The sequence below is a fragment of the Globicephala melas genome, chromosome 1 (assembly GCF_963455315.2).
Source record: "Globicephala melas chromosome 1, mGloMel1.2, whole genome shotgun sequence".
In the NCBI taxonomy this organism is placed as follows: domain Eukaryota; kingdom Metazoa; phylum Chordata; class Mammalia; order Artiodactyla; family Delphinidae; genus Globicephala; species Globicephala melas.
Window position 1 is genome coordinate 44,206,309 of NC_083314.1, and position 13,783 is coordinate 44,220,091.

Consider the following 13,783-nt stretch of genomic DNA (forward strand, 5'->3'; position numbering starts at 1 on the left):
GTAGAATATTCTTTGGCAAACATTGATTTAGATAATCACCCTCCTGACTGCCTGGCTGTGGACTAGATGATTTTTCCAGGTTTCTTTGAATAATGTGAGCTAGGTAAACATTCTTCAATCATAGGCCATGATCAGACCTTTGCTAGCTTATTACCTATCACAGGTAGATGAAGTCACATCGTGTGATACAAAACTGTTACCTAGGTGAGAAAACTGTCATGAAATGGAGATACTCTTTAACGTGGAGTCATGGGAGGTAGAAGGTATGACATTTTTGTGACTAATTAGCTGTGTTGCCTTAAGGAAGTTACATAAGTTATCTGAATCCTAGGATCCTGACATATAAAATGTGAATAATACTATCTCAAGAGCTGTGATGATTAAATTATGATGTGTATGACATACACGTATATGTATGTGCATCTATAAACTTTAATACTTTAGCTATAAGGAAACAAATTTTAGGTTTTCAAAAACGTTAAGAAAAAGGATGTGAAAATTTTATTTAGGCAGGTTTTACTGTAACAATGTTATTTTTTTATAAAATAACTTTATAAAAGAGTCCATCAAGATATTATATAGAAAATGCACACGAAGGAAATATGTACACTTCATAAAAATAGAATACATCCTGGCAATTGCTTCCAGAGTCTGTTACCACCATTTACAGTGTATTGACGTTTAACGTTTATGCTAATTTGAACATACAAGATTTTCAAGAAAAACAAAACTGTCCCACCTGTATTTAAAAAAAATTGTTTCCAATTGACAGGAAAATTTAAAAAGTCTAGAATGTAAAAGTTATGGAGATGGGACTTCCCTGGCAGTCCAGTGGTTAGGACTTTGCCTTCCAATGCAGGGGGTGTGGGTTCAATCCCTGGTTGGGGAGCTAAGATCCCACATGTCTCATGGCCAAAAACCAAGACATAAAACAGAAGCAGTATTGTAACAAATTCAATAAAGACTTAAAAAAAAAAAGTTATGGCACTAACTGAATGGAAGACCATGTCAAAAATGTTAGAGCAAAGATCCATGCCATAAATAATCACTGAGGACAAAAATATTTTTTTCCTATTATCCTAACTGGTTCAGCTGGTTCCACAAAGTCACTGAAAATAATCTTATTTTGGATGTTCAATCAAGGTGAGCATCATTTGGTATCAAAACTTTCTTAGAAGCTGTACTATATTTCTACAATGAGTGGTATTTCTTTCTTTCCTAAGTGAACGTAAGTATGTAAGTCGTATTATAAAGTATTAATACATAAAAAAAAGCATCTTCATAAGTTACTCGGTAAGCTTTGATCAAAACACATAGCAACCAGTTTTATTATTCTAAAAATGGTTAAATGCTCAAATCCACTTGGATTTTTTTTTTCTTTTTTTACAGGAAATTATCTTAGCTACTATGTTACTATAACACATCACTGATGGGTCCTGTTAGATGTTCAGGATAATCTTTGCGAAGTAACTGCTCCAGTGTAATAAATAAAGAAAATACTAAGGGACTTTTCTAGACCTTACCAAAAGATATGACCGTGGTGGGATCATGAAAATACCTCAGCAGTACCAAGGAAGGCACACAAAAAAGCATAGCACCATTTTCAAGTTGCCAAGATTGCAACTGCTCAGGAGACAGTAATCTGGAAGAGAACGCGATTCCCATGATATATGCAGTTTAATTATGTGGATTAGGCTTTGGAGAGCTGCTTAGTATGGATAGGCAGACACAGCTATATAAACTATGAATGTGGTCTGATAGTCAATGGTCCCGTTGGCACTGTAGGATAAGGCTTGAACCCTCATGCGGTAGGTCTCTGGTTCTCGTAGAGGTCGTGTTGTGTATACCACTCCTTTAAGGTTTTCATCCCTTAAGGCAAAAGGAACAGTCTGTTCCTCATCTATCATGAGGAAAGTTGTCCTGGGATGCATCACTCCATCCTGTGTGTATGCAACCAGCCGGATCAAATCCTGATTGGCGTCTATTCCAAATGGGAGGGAGACAAGTTTGTATTCCAAGGCATACGGGCTCAAGGCACATTCCAAATCATTGGGTGGACAGTTCTTGAGGCAGAACCTAAGGACAACAAACACATGAAATGTATACAGTTATCTTGGCTTGGAAGCAGGAGAAAGCATGATGCAGGTGATCGTGATCCATGACAACTTTCGGGCATTAAAGGCAGGAGACAGTCTGACTGCAAAGCACTAAGGCTCACCCCATGTTCTGTGTCATTAACGGAAACCAGATGCCAGATGGTGATGAGAGTGTGCTGGACTAGAGTCATATATCTCTCTCTCAGCTCTATTAAAATCAGAAGCTTTTGAACCATTGAAAAAAGTATGAGTACCACAAGATTGCCTTTAAAATGAAAAGTCAGTTTTGGAAAGAGAAGCATCTGCACATATATTGGAAACAAGGACTTCTTAAAGAGAGGAATGTAAATGATTTAAAAATTTTAACATCTACCCTAAGACTATTTGAAAGCGGAAACAGAATATATTGATATTTGGTTTACTTTTCTAAAAATAATGAAAGGTCAATTAGGACTCCTGAAAAAAAACTTCCTTCTGTATTTGCCTTCCACATGATTTTAGATTAAACATACTATATTTTCTTTTTCCAGGGCCCACAGTGGTTGTTTTTGAGTCATCATGACTTTTAAATTGTCTGCCAGAAATCACTGGTAATAAAGAGTAAAACTAAAAAAAAAAAGTACAAAGGACCATGTTCTGAAGATAGGGATTCTTCAGTCATAGTATTTTTAAAAGTATCCTAAGTCTGCACTTTTAATTTTTTCCCTTTCCTTCCTATTACCCTCAGACAGATTACAAATAGGTTTTTGATGGATCCTGGCTAGTCCACACTTGACCATGTTACAGTAACATGGTAGTCACCGCTGAGAGGAAAACAAAGTGTGAGATCCAACCAGCATTTGGTTTCAGAACCACCTTATTAGTGGGTCCTATTCATTATGGCTATTATCTCATTTTCCAAGCAACCCACTAACTTGGTACCTAAACAGAATACATTTCTGTAAGGGGAGGGAGAAAATAGAAGAGTGGTTTATTCAGAACCCAGAAAAGACAGCGTTTCAGACAGCAGGATACGTAAGCAAGATGAGATGTGAATGGACAGACCACTGACTCATCTTTGCTCTCCTCCATGCTCTCATGGAGTCATGTTGACTCATCACCATAACAGCCATGATACTTCTTGGAGCGCTCTAACGGCTGAGCGCCCTGAAAACCCTGAGGCAACACCAACGGAAATGAGACAATTTCAAAGAAAAGCAGGCTCTATCACCCTATAAAATGCTTCCTGCTGAGACAGAATTCTAGATGTTGTCTGGTGGATTACATGCTGGGGAGACTTGCTCCAAGAAACCCTGCAGCTCAAAGTGATGGTTTCAGCTGCAGTGGCTGCTGCAGGATGAGCTCATTTTTTGCCAGTTCACTGAAGAAGGAACACATCGTAACTCTCTATCCCTGGGGGGCTATTGACTTCCTGTGAGTGAAACATGACTGCAGACAGGGGTTGTTGGTCAAGGAGAGAGAGGAAGAAGGATTTTCAAAAGCATGTCTGGGAAGAGAAGGCAAGACATACCCTGACACAGGATCCCGTTGGTAGTCGGGTGGACAGGGCGTCTGGATGCACTGGTAACTTCCTCTCATATTGAAGCACATGCGATTCGGCCCACAGTGCACATTCTGCTCCAGACACTCATCAACATCTACAATAGCACAAGGAACATGCACCATCAGCAACTCGGGTCAGAACACACCATCAGGGCAGGCATTGTGGATACTGGACTGGAACGTTGAGTGCTAGCTTTCTCCTCGCCATGAATGAACTTGGTAGCTGCACTTAAGCTTCTTCACCCACCAAGTGGGGATCCTGATTCCTGGTGTGCTATTTCCCAGACTCCTCTAAGTTTTTTTTTTTCTTTTAACATCTTTATTGGAGTATAATTGCTTTACAATGGTGTGTTAGTTTCTGCTTTAAGACAAAATGAATCAGTTATATATATACATATGTTCCCATATCTCTTCCCTCTTGCGTCTCCCTCCCTCCGACACTCCCTAACCCACCCGTCCAGGCGGTCACAAAGAACCGAGCTGATCTCCCTGTGCTATGCGGCTGCTTCTCACTAGCTATCTACCTTACGTTTGGTAGTGTATATATGTCCATGCCTCTCTCTCGCTTTGTCACAGCTTACCCTTCCCGCTCCCCATATCCTCAAGTCCATTCTCTAGTAGGTCTGTGTCTTTATTCCTGTCTTACCCCTAGGTTCTTCATGACATTTTTTTTCTTAAATTCCATATATATGTGTTAGCATATGGTATTTGTCTCTCTCTTTCTGACTTACTTCACTCTGTATGACAGACTCTAGGTCTATCCACCTCATTACAAATAGCTCAATTTTGTTTCTTTTTATGGCTGAGTAATATTCCATTGTATATATGTGCCACATCTTCTTTATCCATTCACCCGATGATGGACACTGAGGTTGCTTCCATCTCCGGGCTATTGTAAATAGAGCTGCAATGAATATTTTGTTACATGACTCTTTGAATTATGGTTTTCTCAGGGTATATGCCCAGTAGTGGGATTGCTGGGTCACATGGTAGTTCTATTTGTAGTTTTTTTTTTTTTTTAACATTTTTATTGGGGTATAATTGCTTTACAGTGGTGTGTTAGTTTCTGCTTTATAACAAAGTGAATCAGTTATACATATACATATGTTCCCATATCTCTTCCCTCTTGCGTCTCCCTCCCTCCCACCCTCCCTATCCCGCCCCTCCAGGCTGTCACAAAGCACCAAGCCAATATCCCTGTGCCATGCGGCTGCTTCCAACTAGCTATTTACCTTACTACGTTTGGTAGTGTGTATATGTCCATGACTCTCTCTCGCCCTGTCACAGCTCACCCTTCCCCCTCCCCATAACCTCAAGTCCGTTCTCTAGGAGGTCTGCGTCTTTATTCCTGCCTCACCCCTAGGTTCTTCATGACATTTTTTTTTTCTTAAATTCCATATATATGTGTTAGCATACGGTATTTGTCTTTTTCTTTCTGACTTACTTCACTCTGTATGACAGACTCTAGGTCTATCCACCTCATTACAAATAGCTCAATTTCGTTTCTTTTTATGGCTGAGTAATATTCCATTGTATATATGTGCCACATCTTCTTTATCCATTCACCCGATGATGGACACTGAGGTTGCTTCCATCTCCGGGCTATTGTAAATAGAGCTGCAATGAATATTTTGTTACATGACTCTTTGAATTATGGTTTTCTCAGGGTATATGCCCAGTAGTGGGATTGCTGGGTCACATGGTAGTTCTATTTGTAGTTTTTTAAGGAACCTCCATAGTGTTCTCCACAGTGGCTGTATCAATTTACATTCCCACCAGCAGTGCAAGAGGGCTTCCTTTTCTCCACACCCTCTCCAGCATTTATTGTTTCTAGATTTTTTGATGATGGCCATTCTGACTGGTGTGAGATGATATCGCATTGTAGTTTTGATTTCCATTTCTCTAATGATTAATGATGTTGAGCATTATTTCATGTGTTTGTTGGCCATCTGTATATCTTCTTTGGAGAAATGTCTATTTAGGTCTTCTGCCCGTTTTTGGATTAGGTTGTTTGTTTTTTTGTTATTGAGCTGCATGAGCTGCTTGTAAATTTTGTAAATTAATCCTTTGTCAGTTGCTTCATTTGCAAATATTTTCTCCCATTCTGAGGGTTGTCTTTTGGTCTTGTTTATGGTTTCCTTTACTGTGCAAAAGCTTTGAAGTTTCATTAGGTCCCATTTGTTTATTTTTGTTTTTATTTCCATTTCTCTAGGAGGTGGGTCAAAAAGGATCTTGCTGTGATTTATGTCATAGAGTGTTCTGCCTATGTTTTCCTTTAAGAGTTTGATAGTTTCTGGCTTTACATGTAGGTCTTTAATCCATTTTGAGCTTATTTTTGTGTATGGTGTTAGGGAGTGATCTAATCTCATACTTTTACATGTACTGTCCAGTTTTCCCAGCACCACTTATTGAAGAGGCTGTCCTTTCTCCACTGTACATTCCTGCCTCCTTTATCAAAGATAAGGTGACCGTATGTGCGTGGATTTATCTCTGGGCTTTCTATCCTGTTCCATTGATCTATATTTCTGTTTTTGTGCCAGTACCATACTGTCTTGATTACTGTAGCTTTGTAGTATAGTCTGAAGTCAGGGAGCCTGATTCCTCCAGTTTCGTTTTTCGTTCTCAAGATTGCTTTGGCTATTCAGGGTCTTTTGTGTTTCCATACAAATTGTGAAATTTTTTGTTCTAGTTCTGTGAAAAATGCCAGTGGTAGTTTGATAGGGATTGCACTGCATTTGTAGATTGCTTTCGGTGGTACAGTCATTTTCACAGTATTGATTCTTCCAATCCAAGAACACGGAACATCCATCTATTTGTATCATCTTTAATTTCTTTCATCAGTGTCTTATAATTTTCAGCATACAGGTCTTTTGTCTCCTTAGGTAAGTTTATTCCTAGATATTTTATTCTTTTTGTTGCAATGGTAAGTGGGAGTCTTTTCTTGATTTCACTTTCAGATTTTTCATCATTAGTGTATAGGAATGCCAGAGATTTCTGTGCATTAATTTTGTATCCTGCTACTTTACCAAATTCATTGATTAGCTCTAGTAGTTTTCTGGTAGCATCTTTAGGATTCTCTATGTATAGTATCATGTCATCTGCAAACAGTGACAGCTTTACTTCTTCTTTTCCAATTTGGATTCCTTTTATTTCCTTTTCTTCTCTGCTTGCTGTGGCTAAAACTTCCAAAACTATGTTGAATAAGTGGTGAGAGTGGGCAACCTTGTGTTGTTCTTGATCTTAGTGGAAATGGTTTCAGTTTTCACCGTTGAGGACGATGTTGGCTGTGGGTTTGTCATATATGGCCTTTATTATGTTGAGGAAAGTTCCCTCTATGCCTACTTTCTGCAGGGTTTTTATCATAAATGGGTGTTGAATTTTGTCAAAAGCTTTCTCTGCATCTATTGAGATGATCATATGGTTTTTCTTCTTCAGTTTAATATAGTGTATCACGCTGATTGATTTGCGTATATTGAAGAATCCTTGCATTCCTGGAATAAACCCCACTTTATCATGGTGTATGATCTGTTTAATGTGCTGTTGGATTCTGTTTGCTAGTATTTTGTTGAGGATTTTTGCATCTATGTTCATCAGTGATATTGGCCTGTAGTTTTCTTTCTTTGTGACATCCTCGTCTGGTTTTGGTATCAGGATGATGGTGGCCTCGTAGACTGAGTTTGGGAGTGTTCCTCCCTCTGCTGTATTTTGGAAGAGTTTCAGAAGGATAGGTGTTAGCTCTTCCCTAAATGTTGTATAGAATTCGCCTGTGAAGCCATCTGGTCCTGGGCTTTTGTTTGTTGGAAGATTTTTAATCACCGTTTCAATTTCAGTGCTTGTGATTGGCCGTTCATAATTTCTGTTTCTACCTGGTTCACTGTTGGCAGGTTGTGCCTTTCTAAGAATTTGTCCATTTCTTCCAGGTTGTCCATTTTATTGGCACAGAGTTGCTTGTAGTAATCCCTCATGATCTTTTGTATTTCTGCAGTGTCAGTTGTTACTTCTCCTTTTTCATTTCTAATTCTATTGATTTGAGTCTTCTCCCTTTTTTTCTTCATGAGTCTGGCTAATGGTTTATCAATTTTGGCTGCGTGTCCGGAGCCTGTGCTCCATGACGGGAGAGGCCACAACAGTGAGAGGCTCGCGTACCGCAACAAAACAAAAGAAAACAAAACATGAGTGATCCATGATCCTTCCCTAGTATTTTCTTTTGTAAGTTCAAATTGTTGAGTGGGAAGCAGTGTAGTGGAAATTAAAGAAGTTATAAATTTAGGGGAGACTGTACAGTTCATTCAGATCTTGTGGTGAGAAACTGAGTAAAGAAAAAAAAACAGGATCAAGAACCATAATCAAGTTTGATCAAATCTGAACTGTGTAGGAGCCAGCCTCAGTTGTTTCAGGTGGGATGCTCTCCCTAAAGTATCTCTCCCTAGGATATTGGGGGGACATGCAAATGAAATGCTCTTTATTTTGTTTTCTATACAAAGTTGTTAAATAAAAACACTCTTAAATCACCAAAATTAAGAAGCATCAAGATGAAGCTAAAAGAAACTTATTTTTGAGCTTTCTGAAAATGAGTGTTTTTAAGCCATGATTCTTAACTTGAGGTCCATATTTGAGCATCAGGAGATCTGTGAATGAAAACGTTTCTGTGTGCGAGTGTGTAGGTACACATGCATGATAAAGCAAGGCTAAGATTGGACCCTCCTTCCAGAAAATTTATCAGTCATAGAGTTCAACACAATTTAAAGGATTAAGACCCCAAAGTTAAGAATCGTATTTTAGAGCAATAGTTTCAAACTGTGCTATCTGTATTCCCCTGGTAGTGCATGAAAATTCCCAGCAGTTTGAGAGCAGGCAAATATTTTGGGAATCAATTTCCATTCAGATTTAAAAAAAAATTTTTAGTAAAGTAAAGCTGATTTACAATGTTGTGTTAGTTTCAGATGTACAGCAAAGTGATTCAGTTATACATACATATATATGTATATATATTCTTTTTCAGATTCTTCTCCCTTATAGGTTATTACAAAATACTGAGTATAATTCCCTGTGCTATACAGTAGTTCCTTGTTGGTTATCTATTTTATATATAGTAGTGTGTATATGTTAATCCCAAACTCCTAATTTAGCCCTCCCCCCTTTCCCCTTTGGTAACCATAAGTTTTTTTTCTGTGTCTATTAGTCTATTTCTGTTTTGTATACTTCAATTTTTTTTTAAGATTCCACATGTAAATGATATCATATGATATTTGTCATTCTCTGACTTCATTTAGTATGAAAATCTCTAGGTCCATCTATGTTGCTGCAAATGGCATCAGTTCATTCTTTTTATGGCTAACATTCCATTGTATATGTATACCACATTGTCCTTATCCATTCCTCTGTCGATGGACATTTAGATTGCTTCCATGTCTTGGCTATTGTAAATAGTGCTGCAGTGAACATTGGGGTGCATGTATATTTTCGAATTATGGTTTCCTCTGGATATATGCCCAGGAGTAAAGTAGCAGGATCATATGGTAGCTCTACTTTTAGCTTCTTAAGGTACCTCTGTGCTGTTCTCCATAGTGGCTGTATCAATTTACATTCCAACCAACAGTGTAGAAGGGTTCTGTTTTATCCATACCCTCTCCAGCATTTATTATTTTGAGACTTTTTGATGAGGTCCATTCTGATCAGTGTGAGATGATACCTCATTGTAGTTTTGATTTGCATTTCTCTAACCATTAGGCATGAGCATCTTTTCATGTGCCTTTTGGCCATCTGTATGTCTTCTTTGGAAAAGTGTCTATTTAGAGCTTCTGCCCATTTATTGATTGGGTTGTTTTCTTTTGGTCATGAGCTGTTTGTATGTCTTGGAGGTTAATCCCTGTCAGTAGCAGCATTCACAAATATTTTCTCCCATTTTGTAGGTTGTCTTTTCATTTTGTTTATGGTTTCCTTTGCTCTGCAAAAGCTTTTAAGTTTCATGAGGTCCCATTTGTTCCTATTTTATTTTTATTTTTATTTCTGTTACTCAGGAGACAGATTCAAAAAGATATTGCTATGATGTATGTCAAAGAGTATCCTGCCTATGTTTTCCTTTAGGAGTTTTATAGTATCTGGCTTTACATATAGGTCTTTAACCCATTCTGAGTTTATTTTTGTGCATGGTGTTAGAGAATGTTCTAATTTCATTCTCTTACACGTAGCTGTCCTTTCCCAGCATTACTTATTGAACAGGCTGTCTTTTCTCTATTGTATAGTCTTGCCTCCTTTGTTGTAGATTACTTTACCATAGGTGTGTGGGTTTATTTCCTGGCTTTCTATCCTGTTCCATTGATCTATGTTTGTTTTTGTGCCAGTACCATACTGTTTTGATTACTGTAGCTTCATAGTATAGTCTGAAGTAGGGGAGGCTGATTCCTCTAGCTGTTTTTCTGTCTCAAGATTGCTTTGGCTATTTGGGGTCTTTTGTGTTTCCATACAAATTTTAGAATTATTTGTTCTGGTTCTGTGAAAAATGCCATTGGTAATTTGATAGGGACTGCATTAAATCTGCAGTTTGCCTCGGGTAGTATAGTCATGTTGTCAGTATTGATTGTTCCAATCCAAGAACATGGTATATCTTTCCATCTGTTTGTTATCTTTGATTTCTTTCATCAGCATCTTATAATTTTCAGAGTATAGGTCTTTTTTCTCCTTAGGTAAGTTTCGTTTTTTTTTTTTTCCTTAGGTAGGTTTATTCCTAGGTATTTTATTCTTTTTGATGCAATGGTAAATGGGATTGTTTCCTTAATTTCTCTTTCTGATCTTTCATTGTTAGTGTATAGAAATGCAAAAGATTTCAGTGTATTTTGTATCCAGCAACTTTACTGAATTTATTAAGGTCTAGTAGTTTTTTTCATTGCATCTTTAGGATTTTCTATGTATAGTATCATGTCATCTGCAAATAGTGACAGTTTTACTTCTTCTTTGCCAATCTGGCTTCCTTTTATTTCTTTTTCTTCTCTGAATGCCATGCCTAGGACTTCCAAAATAATGTTGAATAAAAGTGGAGTGTGGATATCCTTGTCTTGTTCCTGATCTTAGAGGAAATGCTTTCAGCTTTTCGCCATTGAATATAATTTTAGCTGTGGGTTTGTTATATATGGCCTTTATGATGTTGAGGTAGGTTCCCTCTATGCCCACTGTCTGGAGACTTTTTTTTTTTTTATCATAAATGGATGTTGAATTTTACCAAAAGCTTTTTCTGCATCTATTGAGATGATCATATGGTTTTTATTCTTCAATTTGTTACTGTGGTATATCACACTGATTGATTTGTGGATATTGAAAAATCCTTGCATCCCTGGGGTAAATCCCACTTGATCATGGTGTATGATACTTTTAATGTATTGTTGGATTTAGTTTGCTAGTATTTTGAGGAGTTTTGCACCTGTGTTCATCAGTGGTATTGGCCTGTGTTTTTTCTTTTTTTGTGGTATCTTTGCCTGGCTTTGGTATCAGAGTGATGGTGGCCTCATTGAATGAGTTTGGAAGTGTTCCTTCCTCTGCAAGTTTTTGGAACAGCTTCAGAAGGATAGGTGTTAACTCTTTTCTAAATGTTTGATAGAACTTGCCTGTGAAGCCATTTGGTCCTGGGCTTTTGTTTGTTTGAAATATTTTAATCAGTTTCACTTTCAGTACTTGTGATTATTCTGTTCATATTTCCTATTTCTTCCTGATTCAGTCTTGGGAGATTGTACCTTCCTAGGAATTTGTCCATTTTTTTCTAGGCTGTCCATGTTATTGGCATATAGTTGCTTTTAGTATGGTCCTTTGTATTTCTGTAGTTTCAGTTGTAACACCTCCTTGTTCATTTCTGATTTTATTGATTTGGGCCCTCTCACTTTTTTTCTTGATGAGTCTGAAGGTTTATCAATTTTGTTTATCTTTTCAAAGAACTGGCTTTTATTTTCACTTTAATACTCTGACTTATTTTTATTTTATTTAAAAAAATTTTATTGGAGTATAACTGATTTACAATGTTATGTTAGTTTCAGGTGTATAGCACAGTAATTCAGTTATATATATACATAGGTTCATTCTTTTTTAAAGAACCAGATTTCAGTTTTACTGATATTTTCTACTGTTTTCTCTTCATCTCTATTTCATTTATTTCTACTCTGTCTTTATGATTTCTTTACTTCTACTAACTTTGGGTTTTGTTTATTCTTCTTTCTATAATTGCTTTAGGTGTAAGGTTAGGTTGTTTGAGACTTTTCTTATTTCCTGAGGTAAGCTTGTACAGCTATAAACGTCTCTCTTAGAACTGCTTTTTCTGTGTCCCATAGGTTTTGGATCGTCATGTTTTTGTTTTCATTTGTCTCTAGGTATTTTTTGATTTCCTCTGCTTTCTTCAGTGATCTGTTTGTTTAGTAGCATACTGTTTAGCCTCCATGTGTTTGTGTTTTTTGCAGTTTTTTTCTTGTAGTTGATTCCTAATCTCATAGCATTGCGGTCAGAAAAGATGCTTGATTATGATTTCAATTTTCTTAAATTTACTGAAGCTTGCTTTGTGGCCCAGAATGTGATCAGTCCTAGAGTATGTTCCATTTGAACTTGAATGTGTATTCTGCTGTTTTTGGATGGAATGCTCTATAAACATCAATTAAGTCCATCTGGTCTAATGTGTCACTTAAGTGCTGTGTTTCCTTACTGATTTTCTGTCTGGATGATCTGTCCATTGATATAAATGGGGTGTTAAAGTCCCCCGCTATTACTATGCTACTGTCAATTTCTCCTTTTATGTCCGTTAATAATTGCCTCACATATTATGGTGCTCCTATGTTGGGTGCGTATATTGGGTTGGCCAACAAGTTCGTTTGGCTTTTTCTGTAACATCTTAAGGAAAAACCTGAAAGAACTTTTGGCCAACCCAATATAGTTACAATTGTTATCTCTTCTTCTTAGATTGATTCCTTGATCATTATGTAGTGTTCTTCTTTGTCTCTTTTAGAAGTCTTTATTTTAAAGTCTCTTTTGTCTGATACGAGTATTACTACTGCAGCTTTCTTTTGATTTCCATTTGCATGGAATATCTTTTTCCATTCCCTTACTTTCAGTCTGTATGTGTCCCTATATCTGAAGTAGTCTCTTGTAGACTATATATATACCAGTCTTGTTTTTCTATCAATTTATCCGTTTGTAAACATGTCTTTTGGTTAGAGCATTTAATCCATTTATATTTAAGGTAATTATTTATATGTATGTTCTTACTGCCATTTTGTTAATTCTTTTGGATTTGTTTTTGTAGGTGTTTTTTCTTCCCTTCCTCTTTTGTTCTCTTCTCTTGTGATTTGATGACTATCTTTAGAATTGTGTTTGGATTCCATTTTTTTTTTGTGTGTGTGTATATCTGTTATAGATTTTTGGTTTGCATTTGCCATTAGGTTTTCATATAGCTGTCTATATATATATACATGATTGTTTTAAGTTGCTGATCTCTTAATTTCAAGTGCACTTCAAGTATCCTGCATTTTTACTGTCTTCTCACGATTACTGGGTTAGATATCATATTTGAATATGGATGATTTCCTACCTTTACTGTAGGTTTGCCTTTACCAGTGAGCTTTCCCATTTTGTAATCTTCTTGTTTCTAGTTGTGGCCTTTTCTTTTTCACCTAGAGACGTTCCCTAAGCATTTGTTGTAAAGCTGGTTTGGTGGTACTGAATTCTTTTGGCTTTTGCTTGTCTGTAAAGCTTTTGATTTCTCCATCAAAATCTGAATGAGAGCCTTGCTGGGTAGAGAATCCTAGGTTGTGGGGTTTTCCCTTTCATCACCTTATTGTACCACTCTCTTCTGGCCAGATTTTCTGCTGAAAAATCAGCTGATAACATACAAGGGAAGCCCCATGAGGTTATTTGTTGCTTTTCCCTTGTTGCTTTTAATATTTTCTCTTTGTCAGTTTGATTACTATGTGCCTTGGCACGTTCCTCCTTTGGTTGATCCTGTATGGTACTCTCTCCACTTTCTGGACATGGGTTACTGCTTCCTTTTTCATGTTAGGGAATTTTTGGCTATTATCTCTTTATATCTCCTCAGGCCCTTTCCCCCTCTCTCCTCCTTCTGGGACCTCTATTATGTGAATGTTGGTACGTTTGATGTTGTCCCAGAGGTCTCT

At 37.1% G+C, this 13,783-nt stretch overlaps 1 protein-coding gene across 1 annotated transcript in view; it reads right to left on the reverse strand.

Moving 5' to 3' along the window:
• Window positions 1-515: 515 nt before the first annotated feature.
• The window catches only part of HMCN1 (hemicentin 1), a 521,171-nt gene continuing 507,903 nt past the window's right edge, over window positions 516-13,783 (reverse strand). The window contains exons 106-107 of the mRNA XM_030873036.2: window positions 3,607-3,733; window positions 516-2,076 (exon numbers count right to left, since the gene is read on the reverse strand). Of these exons, the coding sequence (XP_030728896.2) occupies window positions 1,710-2,076; window positions 3,607-3,733 (494 nt within the window). The 3' untranslated portion in view covers window positions 516-1,709. The remainder of the gene's footprint in view (window positions 2,077-3,606; window positions 3,734-13,783) is intronic.